Genomic DNA, 14,299 nt, shown 5'->3' with positions numbered 1-14,299 from the left:
AATAAAGGGAAGTAACCAGGGCGGTGAGAAAAAGAAATTTTCATTTCTCTGCTTCTCCTTTCCTCCAGACTCCCCAATCTTCAAGTCAAGGGTTCTTGGTTGTCTCAATCAGTCAAACACCAACTAATGCTAGCTTGCGAAAACATGAATGCAAGTGTCTGCCTGTTCATCATGTAAAGGCAAGCAGGGAACAGACTGGAGGAAACCTACGGGGGCCTGCTTAAGAATGCTGCAAGGGGATCACCACCAAGTAGCCGGTGAAGGCTGAATCCAGGTGTTCAGCCTTGGCAAGTCAGATCCAAGCAAGCCAAAAAACTAGGCCTGGTATGGAGGAGCAGCCAGTGGTTGAGACAGACACAGAGTATGGCTCATTCTCTTTTAGGGAACAACAGAGGCAGATTGGAGCATACATAGACCAGGAAAAGGAATGGCACAGTGCTCAGGAGAGAGTACAGTGCCAAAAATAGCAAGGGGGGGGGGCTTTGCAGGAATGATACCAAAAGCTACCAGGGACCACATCCCATAAGGACCAGGTGTGGTCTGAGAATGGATGGGCAGCCTCATCTGGGGTGTACTTTGTATTTTTAAATGAAAGGACTATGAAATGCCATATAGAATGTTAAAATAATTTTTAAAAGAAAGTTAAAAAAACTTTAAAGCGAAGGCATCATTCTTCTAAGAGAGGTAGTAAGTCCAAGTAGAGTTAAGACTCTGGAGGGGGTCAGAGAGACAGGACAGAGGAAAAGGCACTTGACTTACACACAGCTAAACCAGGCTCATTTACTGCAACAACATACGAATCCTCAGCTGCTGAGCCAGGAGTAAGTCATAAGCATCACTGTGTGTGGCCCCCCAAACCCCCCACAAAACACAACAATGGAGGTCGAAAAGTGGGAAGCTGAAGAAGCAGGTCCTCTGCCTTCCCTGGAGATACAGCACAAGTATTACTGCAGAAGAGGCCCATGGAATCCCTGAGTGTAGAAGGTTGTCGTTTCTCTGATGAAGATTCAATGCTTTTTATTTCCAAGAAACATCTCCTTGAATTCTATTTGGCATTTGCAATAAACCACTATTATTACCGACTGGGGATCAGAATCAAGCAAATACATCGGACTGAAAAATTCAAACTTTGGCTGCACCTGGTTCCCAGAGCTGGACACCTCTCAGTGGAGGGACTGGGCAGCCAGTCCACCCACCAGTTGCCAACCCAGATACTAGCCCTGCAACTCGTTTCCTGCTTCCAAATACATCAGGGAGGATAAGCCCTGGAAATAGACTCTCAACTGAGATGCTGCAGAGATTTGCACATCTAAAAACCAAATGCTATGCGAGGCGCTCTCTCTGGGCACTTCATAAACACTTGCTGACTGAGTGGCAAAGCTGAAAATTGATGAGACATCTACTACTGTTCACCTGCTAAGCTCTTCCCTCGCTCTGTGATATTTTTGAGTAATTACATTAGGATTTGCAGCTGCCAGACAACGAATCTCAACATCTCCTTCCTCCTCTGCAGGGAATGGCAAAAAGACCCCAGCAAAAAGCTCTACTCATGGGGCCGGGAAGGTGGCGCTGGAGATAAGGTGTCTGCCTTGTAAGCGCTACCAAGGAACGGACCGTGGTTCGATCCCCCGGCGTCCCATATGGTCCCCCCAAGCCAGGGGCGATTTCTGAGCACATAGCCAGGAGTAACCCCTGAGCGTCAAACGGGTGTGGCCCAAAAACCAAAAAAAAAAAAAAAAAAAAAAAAAAAAAAAAAAAAAAAAAAAAAAAGCTCTACTCAGGCAGTGCCTGTGGCTTTCAGCCCGAGGCTGCCAATGAGTGCAAGCCCAATTCAGGAAGACAAACTGGGCAGAGAGTTGTTTGCATCACTGTGCTCCTGGCCTTGAATCTGCTGGGGAGGCCGGCAGAGGTGAGGGCAGGATCACTATTTTTCCAACAATCTGCAAGTCTAATGGAAGACAACAACCAAGTCAGCATATAGTGCTCAGCCTTCAGTGCGTGCGTCATCAGGCAATGAGCACACATTTAAGAAAAGGCAGCCTTTTCAGAGTCCTGAAAAAAAAATCATCTCATCTTGACTTCCAGCGACCTACACGAAAACATCTAAACCTCAGATGACCTCATCATGGCTGCTGTCAGCGGATTTCCCTGCAATACTGCATCATCAAGACAGGGGTTTCTCAATGAGCGTTTTCATGGAGCTTGCTACCAATCTTGAGGAAGGTAGGATAGCTCAGCAAGACCTTTAACTCAAGCTCCTATTCCTTTTTTTTCATTTGTTTGGTTTCTGAGACATACCTGCTATGCTCAGGACTCAGGGGCCACATAGGATGTCAAGGATTGAATCCGAGAGGGCACATGTAAGGCAAGCACCCTATCTGCTCTGTACAATTGCTCCAGCCAAGTTTCAATTCCTGATCAACTCATCACCCCAACTACACATCTCTGTTCCTGAAAAGTCCACATCTAGGCTGGGTGGACCCATGGTATAGTCAACTGTGTATGATGTTATAAGCCTTCCCCAAGACAACTTCAGGAACACCCCCATGAACTAAGCAACCACAGAGAGCCCAAAAACTATCTTGCACTTTTGTCTCATCTTTTTTTTGTAAATGTTTTACTAGCTGCTCTCCAAGTAAATACTTGCACGGTAAGAGCAACCTTCAACTTCCTGAGTCATGCTCACTGGTCCTCAAACCCAAATCACTAGCTGTGGTCTGGCCAGGTGCAGAAAGGTTGAAACAAACCGAGTAGGAAGGCCAGAGCAATAGTATAGCAGGTAGGGCACTTGCCTTGCATGCAGCAGATGAGGTTTGATCCCCACCATCCTAGATGGTCCCCCAAACACCAAGCAGGAGTAATTCCTGAGTGTGGAACCAGGAATAAGCCCTGAGCACTGCTGGGTGTGGCCCAAACATAAACAACAACAATCCCAATTTATATTGCATTTAACAAACAAGGAATCAACGATCTAGACTAATCAAAATCTAGCCTATAGCAATAGGAAAAAGATAATCTACCTCAGATAAACTTGAAAAATAATGTGAGCTAGGTAATAAAAGAGAAAACTTAAACACAAAAACGTGAATCACAAAAATGTCAATTTAAAACAAACTCAGATGTCATTTCCTATGTGCCAAATAAGCCAAATCAGCAAAGTATAAAAAAGCCTAATGTTAATAAGTGCTGTCAAGAATGGAGGACAATAAGAAATGCCATTCATTCCTGGCAAGGGGATAAATCAATACCAGCACCTTGGCTAGAGAGATCAATGCTGATGGTGTGAATGGGCTATGGCCCAACAATGCTACATCCACAGCTGGCAAGTCAGGTGCAAGGATGTTCATCGGACCAAAAGATGCAAAACAAACAGAAATTCGCTCCATGAAAAAAACGAATAAATAAATAGCATCCGAATCATTACTCAGCGTTTAGAATGGATGAACTAACTCTTGTAAACAGGATAAATCTTTAAAAGCTTGACAGAAAAATACATGCAGAATACTAAGATATCTTTTTAAAAGGAGATCTTAAAAAATATTCAAAGTTGTAGACATACATTACTACATGAAATGTGCATGCATGCATCCTTAAACCACATGTAGAATCAAAGAGTAAGCCTTCCCTGGAGGTGAGTCAATACGCCCGGAAAGGAGGAAGCCGCTGAACTCTGCTGGAACTCAGATGCCAGCACCTATCTCTGACTGTCTCCTGTGCTGTGCTACATTCTTGGCCTGATTTCATCCTGTGTGTGGCTTCATCTGCGCATGGCTAGCCTTCCCTAGAACCTGATTTCATCCAGTGTGTGGCTTCATCTGCACATGGCTAGCCTTCCCTGGAGCCTTCCCTAGAGGTGAGTTGATACACCCAGAGAGGGAGGAGCCAGAGGAGCATGGCTGTGTCACAAAGAAAGAGAGAGAAATTTGATAACTCGTATTAGGAATGAAAAAGGAGAGATCACTACTGATATGGCAGAGATTCAAAGGGTAACCAGAAACTACTTTGAGAAACTCTATGTCACTAAAAATGAGAACCTGGAAGAAATGGATAAATTCTTGGACTCTTATAATCTTCCATGGTTGAATGAAGAGGATGTAGCATATCTATTGAGGAAATTAAGACAGTAATCAAATGTCTGCCCAAAAACAAAAGCCCAGGCCCAGATGGATTCACTAATGAATTCTTTCAAACCTTTCAAGAGGAACTACTACCAATCCTGGCAAGACTCTTTCATGAAATCGAAAAAACAGGAACACTTCCAAATAGCTTTTATGAAGCCAACATCACCTTGATACCTAAACCAGACAGAGATGCTACAAAAAAAGAAAATTACAGACCAATATCAGTGATGAATACAGATGCAAAGATCCTCAACAAAATCCTGGCAAATAGGATTCAATGCCTCATTAAGAAGATCATCCACTACGATCAAGTAGGTTTCATCCCAGGAATGCAAGGATGGTTTAACATCCATAAATATATCAACATAATACACATCAACAATAAAAAAAATAAAAATCACACGATCATATCAATAGACGCAGAGAAAGCATTTGATAAGGTCCAACACCCATTCTTGATCAAAACTCTCAGCAAGATGAGACTGGAAGGAACCTTTTTCAATATAGTTAAGGCCATCTACCACAAGCCAGAGGCAAATATCCTCAATGGAGAAAAACTAAAAGCCTTCCCTCTAAATTCTGGCACAAGGCAAGGCTGTCCTCTCTCACCACTCCTATTCAACATAGCACTGGAAGTCCCTGCTATAGCGATCAGTCAAGAAAAAGATATCAGGGGCCAGGCGGTGGCGCTAAAGGTAAGGTGCCTGCCTTGCCTGCGCTAGCCTTGGACAGACCGCGGTTCGATCCCCCGGTGTCCCATATGGTCCCCCAAGCCAGGAGCAACTTCTGAGCACATAGCCAGGAGTAACCCCTGAGCGTTACCGGGTGTGGCCCAAAAAAAACCAAAAAAAAAAAAAAAGAAAAAAAAAAGAAAAAGATATCAAGGGAATTCAGATAGGAAAGGAAGAAGTCAAGCTCTCCCTGTTTGCAGATGACATGAAACTCTATTTAGAAACCCCTAAAGACTCTACCAAAAAGCTTCTAGAAATAATAATCTCATATAGCAATGTGGCAGGTTACAAAATTAACACACAAAAATCAATGGCCTTTCTATACACCAATAATAATAAAGAAGAAATGGACATTAAGAAAACAACCCCATTCATAATAGTGCCACACAAACTCAAATATCTTGGAATCAACTTGACTAAAAAAGTGAAGGACCTATACAAAGAAATCTATAAAACTCTGTTCCAAGAAATAAGAGAGAGTACATGCGGAAATGGAAGCACATACCCTGCTCATGGATTGGCAGAATTAACATCATCAAAATGGAAATATTCCCCAAAGCACTGTACAGGTTTAATGCGATCCCTCTAAAGATACCCATGACATTCTTCAAAGATGTGGATCAGGCACTTTTGAAATTCATTTGGAACAATAAACACCCTAAAATAGCTAAAGCAATCATTGTGAAAAAGAATATGGGAGGAATTGCTTTTTTTTTTTTTTTTTTTTGGGTTTTGGACCACACCCGGTGACGCTCAGGGGTTACTCCTAGCTATGCGCTCAGAAGTCGCTCCTGGCTTGGGGGACCATATGGGACACCAGGGGATCGAACCGTGGTCGGTCGTAGGGTAGCGCAGGCAAGGCAGGCACCTTACCTCTAGCGCCACCACACCGGCCCCTGGGAGGAATTACTTTTTCCAACTTTAAACTTGACTACAAAGCGATAGTTATCAAAACAGCATGGTATTGGAATAAAGACAGGACCTCAGATCAGTGGAATAGACTTGAATACTCAGAGAATGTTCTCCAGACATACAATCACCTAATTTTTGATAAAGGAGCAAGAAATCCTAAATGGAGCAAAGAAAGCCTCTTCAACAAGTGATGTTGGTACAACTGGCTAGCAACTTGCAAAAAATTGAACTTAGACCCCCAGTTAACCTCATGTACGAAGGTAAAATCCAAATGGATTAAAGACCCGGATATCAGACCCCAAAACCATAAGATATATAGAACAACACGTAGGGAAAACACTCCAGGACATTGAGACTAAAGGCATCTTCAAGGAGGAAACTGTACTCTCCAAGCAAGTGAAAGCAGAGCTTAACAGATGGGAATATATTAAACGGAGAAGCTTCTGCACCTCAAAGGAAATAGTGCCCAGGATACAAGAGCACCCCACTCAGTGGGAGAAACTATTCACCCAATACCCATCAGATAAGGGGCTAATCTCCAAAATATACAAGGCACTGACAGAAATTTACAAGAAAAAAACATCTAATCCCATCAAAAAATGGGGAGAAGAAATGGAGAGACACTTTGACAAAGAAGAAATACAAATGGCCAAAGGACCCATGAAAAAATGCTCCACATCACTAATCATCAGGGAGATGCAAATCAAAACAACTATGAGGTACCACCTCACACCACAGAGATTGGCACACATCACAAAGAATGAGAACAAGCAGTGTTGGTGGGGATGTGGAGAGAAAGGAACTCTTATCCACTGCTGGTGGGAATGCCGTCTAGTTCAACCTTTATGGAAAGCAATATGGAGATTCCTCTAAAAACTGGAAATCGAGCTCCCATATGACCCAGCTATACACCACTCCTCGGAGTATACCCTAGGAACACAAAAATACAATACAAAAATCCCTTCCTTACACCTATATTCATTGCAGCACTATTTATCATAGCAAGACTCTGGAAACAGCCAAGATACCCTTCAACAGATGAATGGCTAAAGAAACTGTGGTACATCCACACAATGGACTATTATGCAGCTGTCAGGAGAGATGAAGTCATGAAATTTTCCTATACATGGATGTACATGGAATCTATTATGCTGAGTGAAATAAGTCAGAGAGAAAGACGCAGAATGGTCTCACTCATTTATGGGTTTCAAGAAAAATTAAAGACATTCTTGCAATAATAATTTTCAGACACAAAAGAGAGGAGGGCTGGAAGATACAGCCCACCTCATGAAGCTCACCACAAACAGGGATGAGTTTAGTTAGAGAAATAACTACATTGTGAGCTATCTTAACAATGAGAATGTATGAGGGAAATAGAAAGCCTGTCGAGAGTACAGGCGGGGGTTGGGTGGGGAGGAGGGAGATTTGGGACATTGGTGATGGGAATGTTGCACTGGTGATGGGTGGTTTTCTTTACATTGCTGAAAACTAATCATGTATGTAATCAAGGTGTTTAAATAAAATATATATTAAAAAAAGAATCAAAGAGTAAAAACAGGATTTTGTATTAGCAGTCACCTTGAGACTGACTGTGCTGAGAAACATGGTACCTATAATTTGTGGGGGAGCAGTCTCCTAAGCAGTGTATATAGGCCATTTCAGTTGCCCATTCAGTGCTCAGGCCTGGGAAGACACCACTACTTGCACCCAGCAGTTGCTGAAATCACCAAGACCACCCCAGGAGAGTTAAAGGGCCAACCAGAATCACACCCAATGGTGGTGCTTTTGGTGTCAAGATCAAACTGAGGGTCTTGAGCATGTGCTCCAGCTTTTTATCTGATGGAGGGGAGGAGAAAATTTTCTAGTTATATTTGGGGCCATCCAACTGAAAAAGAGGTTATAAAAATTAAGGTCAGGGAACTTGCAGAGTATCCCCAAAATATAGCCTTTCATCTTAAACAGAGGAACTGAAATTAAAGCACAGGGAGCCCTAAAAGTCTATTGAGCACAGAAAATAAAACACCATGAATCAAATCACCAACAGTCGCTCCAGGCACAAGTCACAGGACAGACAGCAGACTGCGGGTAAATAATTTACAGAGCCTCTCACAAGGCAATCTAAGCAGCATGCAGAAGAGGGAGCCACTGATTAAACGATAATGACTTGCCAGAGTAAATCAGATCAGGATAAATAATCACAGCTCCACAGTTGTTGGGGATTATTATGAGCCAGACACATCCCATTCAACCCATTTGATAACCCTGTGAGGAGCAACTGTTGTGATTCTGAGTTTAAAGAGGAAAGCTAGTAGAAATCAGACAGATCACATGACTTGTGAGAGATCATGGACTAGGAAACAGTACAGGATTCAACTGTGTCATCCAGTTCCTGGGACCAGCCTGACTTTGGTTTCCATCACCACATGGATTCCATTTTGTCTTTCAGGCCTGAGCTGCCTACAAGGTCCCAGTTGCTTAGTCCCTAGGCTCTGACTTGCGCGTTGTTTGTAATGACGAATCCCATCCAAAGGAATTAGATTCCCAATTTATACCTTCTCAACCCTGTTCATGCTCATGGGTGGCCAACAGGCTTCCCTATGCCCTATTATAACTGTACAGCTTTACTGTAAAAGCTGAATGTCAGCAATTTGCCTGCATTCAGTCACTCCACAGTATAGGTTGGCATACATTGAAAAAAAAAAAAAGATAGATCTAGTTGAGGAATGACAGGTAAAGAATTATACTTTGGGCCAAGAGCCAATTCATTCTGCACCGCCTCTTTCTAATAAACATAGGAGAAATGATGAAAAGCCATGTCTTGGAAAATAACAGCTGACAGAAGGCAGGGAGAAAAAACACCTTCTCTATCTTGCAGTTGAACACAAATCACTGTAAGAGAGGATAAAGTTCTGAGCTCTTCAAGCAACAAAGAGACTTAAACTTCCTATTTTGGAATACTTCTTGCTGCTGATGTCAGTTCAGCATAAAATTTCAAAACAATTGTGACAATAGATGCACTTATCTTTCTAAAAGAAAATCCTTACAAAGAACTGAGAGGTGGCAGATAGCGGTTGCACAAGCCCTGACAGGTTCATAATTGCAACAGCCAGTGGGAGTGCCAGTCAAAGTTGAACAATTGGCTCTCTGGAGGAAAATGCCCCAATTTGTAGAGTTTTCTGGCTTCCATGTTGTAAATACTCCATCCATGCTGAATTCAAATTTCTATCGTGATTAATAAAGAAGAAGATGAGCAGTGAGGGGGCCCTCAAGAGCGGAGGGATGGGCAGTGCACCACGGACCAATCTCTCTTGTGCACCACATATCATTTGTTCTAATTCATTGTCATCCGTTTGTTTCTTTATAATAATAGGCAGGTACTATTTTATTCATTTACTTTTAATATCAACTGATGGAGAGGGGTTTCACCAGTGTTCAAAGTTTATCCCTGGCTTTATACCCTGGGTTTTCTTCTGATGGTGCTTGGTCCCAGGATCAAATCAGGCCCACCGCATTCAAAGCATGCAAATGCCTAATCCATCATACTATCTCTCAATTCCAGGTACTACTTTATTTCCATTTTACAGAGAGAAGTCTAGAGCCAGAGGGTGAGAAACTAGTAAGTCTGAAGTTCACAGAACTAGTAAGTATGAAGAGCTGGATTTTTTTTTTTTTAGTTTTTGGGCCACACCCGGTAACGCTCAGGGGTTACTCCTGGCTATGTGCTCAGAAGTTGCTCCTGGCTTGGGGGACCATATGGGACACCGGGGAATCGAACCGCGGTCTGTCCAAGGCTAGGGCAGGCAAGGCAGGCAGGCACCTTACCTTTAGCGCCACGGCCCGGCCCCGAAGAGCTGGATTTAAATCCTAAACCATGTACCCAGTGGTTGTTCCTGCTCTCAGTCCCTCTTTAATCCTGCCTCCCTTTGCAAAGGTGTTATGATCACTCCCAATTTATCTCACAGACCTGCTACAAAAAGAGGAGCGGGCTTTGAGGAGACAGGCAGTGAGTAACAGTGATACCTCTCCATCCCCACCCTGTGACTCCCATCCCCACCACCATGTACACACACACACACACACACACACACACACGTGAACGCACACGAGAGCACCTAGGAGGCTGTTGCTTCTTCCCCATCCTTTAGGCCTATATCAGATGATTCCCCCGTTTTTTCTTTTTCTTTTTTCTTTTACAGGTGGGGGCAGGGGTTCCACATCAGCAATGCTCAGGGCTTATTCCTGGCACTGAGGTCAGAAGTCATTCTTAGAGGGCTTGGGGAACTATAAGGATCAAACCTGAGTTAGCCACATGCAAGGCAAATGCCCTACCTACTGCAACACAGCTCCTATATCCCTCTTTAGAGCAATCTTTTCCATTTCGCAGTTATTGTTTCCCCAAAGGGTTTCTTCCCATAAAAATTTTATTTCCCCCTCTTAAATAAAATAAAAAGAAAAAAAAATCTCTAGGGATTCCTACCTCCTACTCACAATACTCAATGCTCATTTGCTCAAGGTTTTACTCCTCTGTATTTCGGCTGTACCAGATCGTGGATTCCTTCCTGCAGGGTGTCCTGTGTTATCCTCAATGGGTGAAACCTTTACACCCACCTACACTTCATCTCTTTCCCTAGTACAACACTCAGCTCAAACCAAGATGCTTGATGTTCTCCGGGTCATAAAAGTAACCATTAAGACGTTCATGTGTGGTGGGAGATAGTTCAGTGGGAAAGGTGCTTGCCTTGCATGTAGCTGAGCCAGATTCAACCCCCAGCATCCCAAATGGTCTCCCCAGCAACCAGCAGTGAACCCTCAGCATAGTTCCAGGAGTAAGCCCTGAGTACCACTAGGTGTGGCCCAAAAACAAATCTCAAAATAAGATATGTTGACCACCTCGCCCTTTCTTCTCACAGTCTCCTGTGACTGAGCAGAGGACTGTCCCATGGATGTTTTTCCTTACCTGCATGCCCCGCATCTTCTGGAAGCGAGCAATCGTATCACTGATGGTGTAAACTCGCACGTGGCCCATGTGCAGCTTGCCAGAGGGGTAGGGAAACATGGAAAGCACATAAAACTTGGGCTTTGATTTCTAGAAAAAAATAACAGAGTATTTGTTAGGCACTTACTAAGAACCCATGTGAATATGTGATTTTCGGCTGTTTATTCAAGGTGATAATAAAACACTCCTAAAAGCTTATTTTTAAAAAAAGTTGCCATAAGGCAAACTGAAGAAGTGTCAAAACCCAAAATTCAAAGTTCTGGTTTAAATTAAAGAATGCCCCACATCAGGCCTGGAGCAATAGTACAGCATGTAGGGCATTTTCCTTGCATGTAGCTTGCCCAGATTCAATTCCCTGACATCCCTTATGGTTCCCTGAGCTCACAAGGAGTAATTACTGAGCATAGAGTCAGGAGTAAGCCCTGTGCACTGCTGGGAGTAGCCCCCAAACAAACAAACAGAAAGAGAAAGTCCCAAATAAAAATTGACAGCAGGAAATGAACACTGATGAAGAGATATATGTTGGAACATAGTATAGTTAAAACTCAATTATAAACAACTTATAACTATATTTCGTGGTGATTTAATATTTAAAAATGCCAAAATAAAACCCAATAACCTCAAACGCTAACTGTACACATATGTATTTTTTAATCTTCTATTTGTTCTTAGAGGAGCACTTCGATCTAGGTTTTTCAATGAATCTCTGGCATAAAGATGCACAAAATTTAAGTATGATCATGGAAGCATACAGACATAAGCCGCCTACAATGGAGCCCTGCCTAAAAGTACCTCCAACAGCCCTGTTGGAACCTGCCTTCCTGCATTGGTTGGGGACATTCTCTTTCAACAGAAAAAGGTGGCAAAGATGACATAAGTAGATGGTGAGACAATCTCAGCTATTAAAGGAAGATTGTTGTTTGTCCCTGAGGTGATGTCCAGGCACCATGAGACCAAAATTATGGAACTCTAACTTTCAGATTAAGCTCCCTTCTGAAAAGCATAGAAAAACATAAATACATCTGAAGACAAACAAGCGGGGAGTCCTTGTTGGCTGGCTAGGTTCTTTTACCTGTAAAATGGGGACTGCTGTCATGGATCATGCCTACAAAGGGACAAGCCCCAAAGCAAAGGTGGTGGCACTAAGTCGACTCCTTATTGAGAACCTTATGCAATACAGGGGGGATGGAGAGACAGCACAGTACCCGATCCAGGTTCAATCTCTGACATGCTATATGGTCCCCCAAGAACAGGGGTCTCAAACTCAATTTACCTGGGGGCCGCAGGAGGCAAAGTCAGGGTGATCCTTGAGTGCAAAGTCAGTAGTAAGCCTTGAACATTGGGGGTGTGTGACCCAAACAACTAAAACAAAACAAATCAAAAAAAGATTCTTCTAGGGCAGGGCCACAAAATGTTGTACGGAGGGCCGGAAACGGCCCACAGGCCTCGAGTTTGAGACCCCTGCCCAAGAACCACCAGGAGTGATTCCTGAATGTAAAGCCAGAAGTAACCCTGAGTTACTCAGTGTAACCCAAAAATTAAAAAAAAAAAAAAATCAAAGAGGTTTTGGCCACCTCTTTCTCTCTCCTACTCTTGACCCACTTGTGAATAATTACTTGCCTTGCATATAGTCAACCTGGGCTCGAACCCTAGCACCCCACCCTGAACATCACTAGGAGTGTTCCCTGAAGGCAAGCCAGGGGTAAGCCCTGAGCACCTCCTGGTGTGGCAATATATTGAACTGTTGAATAATTGTTAGGCTGAAAAATTGTTGCTTTCTGAGGGCCTGATAATTAGTTCCTTATACCAAAGATATTTTTCCCAAAAAGCTTCAGAAATTCTCAAGTGGTCAAGTACATCCCCAGCAGGTATCCCAGGCTGAGTTTTAAGCATTGCGGGGAGTGGCCCTGGCATCCTAACTTAGCATGATCATGGTAATCCCTATTTTTAAAACAAAAAACAAATCTTCACAAACCCTGTCCCAGTGACAGGAGTTTTCTTCCCACCCTGAAGGTTCTGAGGATAGAAGCAACACTCCCTGCTTCTATATGGCGCTGAAGACCAGACTCTCAGATACTGCTTTTATTTACTGCTGCCTTCATTTTTTATTTTTCCTTACTCCCTTCTGAGAGTGCTCCCAGATATTTTTAAGGTCTTTCTTCCTCAAGAATAACGGAAACAATCATAAGACAATATCCATAACTCTTCTTTTGATGTGGGATGGAGGACTGGATAGAGGATAATAAATCACTGGGGTTTTTGTTTGTTTATTATTGTTTGCTGTTGTGTTTTGTAAAGTTGCAGTAGAAGAAACCAGAAATTAAATTATTTTCAAATTTCATTTGACCCCTTGCTTTTAACTTCCTTCAGCAAAGATGTTAAACAAACCTTTAACAGAACTGCTAATGTGTAGGCAAATAAAAGAGAATGGAACATTTCTCTGTGCTGCCTGTAAAATGAGCAGTGTAGAAAGGAAAGCTACTCGGGCCGGGCGGTGGCGCTGGAGGTAAGGTGCCTGCCTTGCCTGCGCTAGCCTAGGACGGACTGCGGTTCGATCCCCCGGCGTCCCATATGGTCCCCCAAGAAGCCAGGAGCAACTTCTGAGCGCATAGCCAGGAGTAACCCCTGAGCGTCACAGGGTGTGGCCCAAAAACAAAAAAAACAAAAAAACAAAAAAACAAAAACAAAAACAAAAACAAAAAAAAGGAAAGCTACTCAAAGCTTTCCTGGAGCAAAGCAATCAATAAGGGGGCTAGGCATGTGGCTTAGTGGAAGAACACTTGTTTTACATGTGTGAAGCTCTGGGTTCAATGCCCAGAGCGGGCACACCACACACACAAACACACACACACACACACACACACACACACACACACACCTGTCATCATGAAAAAAGAACAAGTAGATTGGTAGACACACACAATGAAAAATCATCCTAAAATGATCAGTCCCTAGAAGTGGAGGGAATACAGCACAATGACCAAATACTTAGAGTAAAAACTGTGGTCCCTGGTTCTTAGGAATCTTCAGATACAGGAATGAAATCCTGGAGTCAGGGAGCTCTGGGATCCTCCTGTTCTTTAAGAAAATAAAGGGACAGAAAGGCCTCTCGACTTACAAGCACACCCCTCAAAAGAGATCCCAAACCTAATTCTGTTCTTGGGTGCATATTTGAAAGTATGGCAACTGTTCACTGCATCCCAAACTTATTCATCTCTGCAAGGATAAATTGGCTTGGGGACTTTTGGGGACAAGGAAAAAGAACTGAAAAAGAGCTCTCTGGGATCCAAATAAACAATAAAACCCTTGATTTAATCTACTGCGTCACTTTCCACTTGAACATTTTTTACATTATACCTATTTTGTATTATAATTACCTTGTTTTCATTACAGTGATTTATTTTTGTATCAAGCTTATTTAACAAGCCATCTTACCTCCAAACACTTTCTTTATAAGCATCTCCTTTTTGTATGTCTCTCCAACAAAGATTAAGTAGCTAAATCAAGTGATTCATTATATACCGGCTAAGCCAAAACCG

General features: G+C 42.9%; 1 protein-coding gene across 1 annotated transcript in view; it reads right to left on the bottom strand.

The window, feature by feature from the left end:
* The window catches only part of LARS2 (leucyl-tRNA synthetase 2, mitochondrial), a 169,423-nt gene that overhangs the window by 145,045 nt on the left and 10,079 nt on the right, over positions 1-14,299 (bottom strand). Inside the window, exon 3 of the mRNA XM_049777333.1 lies at positions 10,722-10,850. Coding sequence (XP_049633290.1) covers positions 10,722-10,850 — 129 coding nt within the window. The remainder of the gene's footprint in view (positions 1-10,721; positions 10,851-14,299) is intronic.

The sequence above is a fragment of the Suncus etruscus genome, chromosome 7 (assembly GCF_024139225.1).
Source record: "Suncus etruscus isolate mSunEtr1 chromosome 7, mSunEtr1.pri.cur, whole genome shotgun sequence".
In the NCBI taxonomy this organism is placed as follows: domain Eukaryota; kingdom Metazoa; phylum Chordata; class Mammalia; order Eulipotyphla; family Soricidae; genus Suncus; species Suncus etruscus.
Note: the sequence above shows the minus strand (reverse complement) of the source record. Positions and strands in the feature narration are given on the sequence as shown.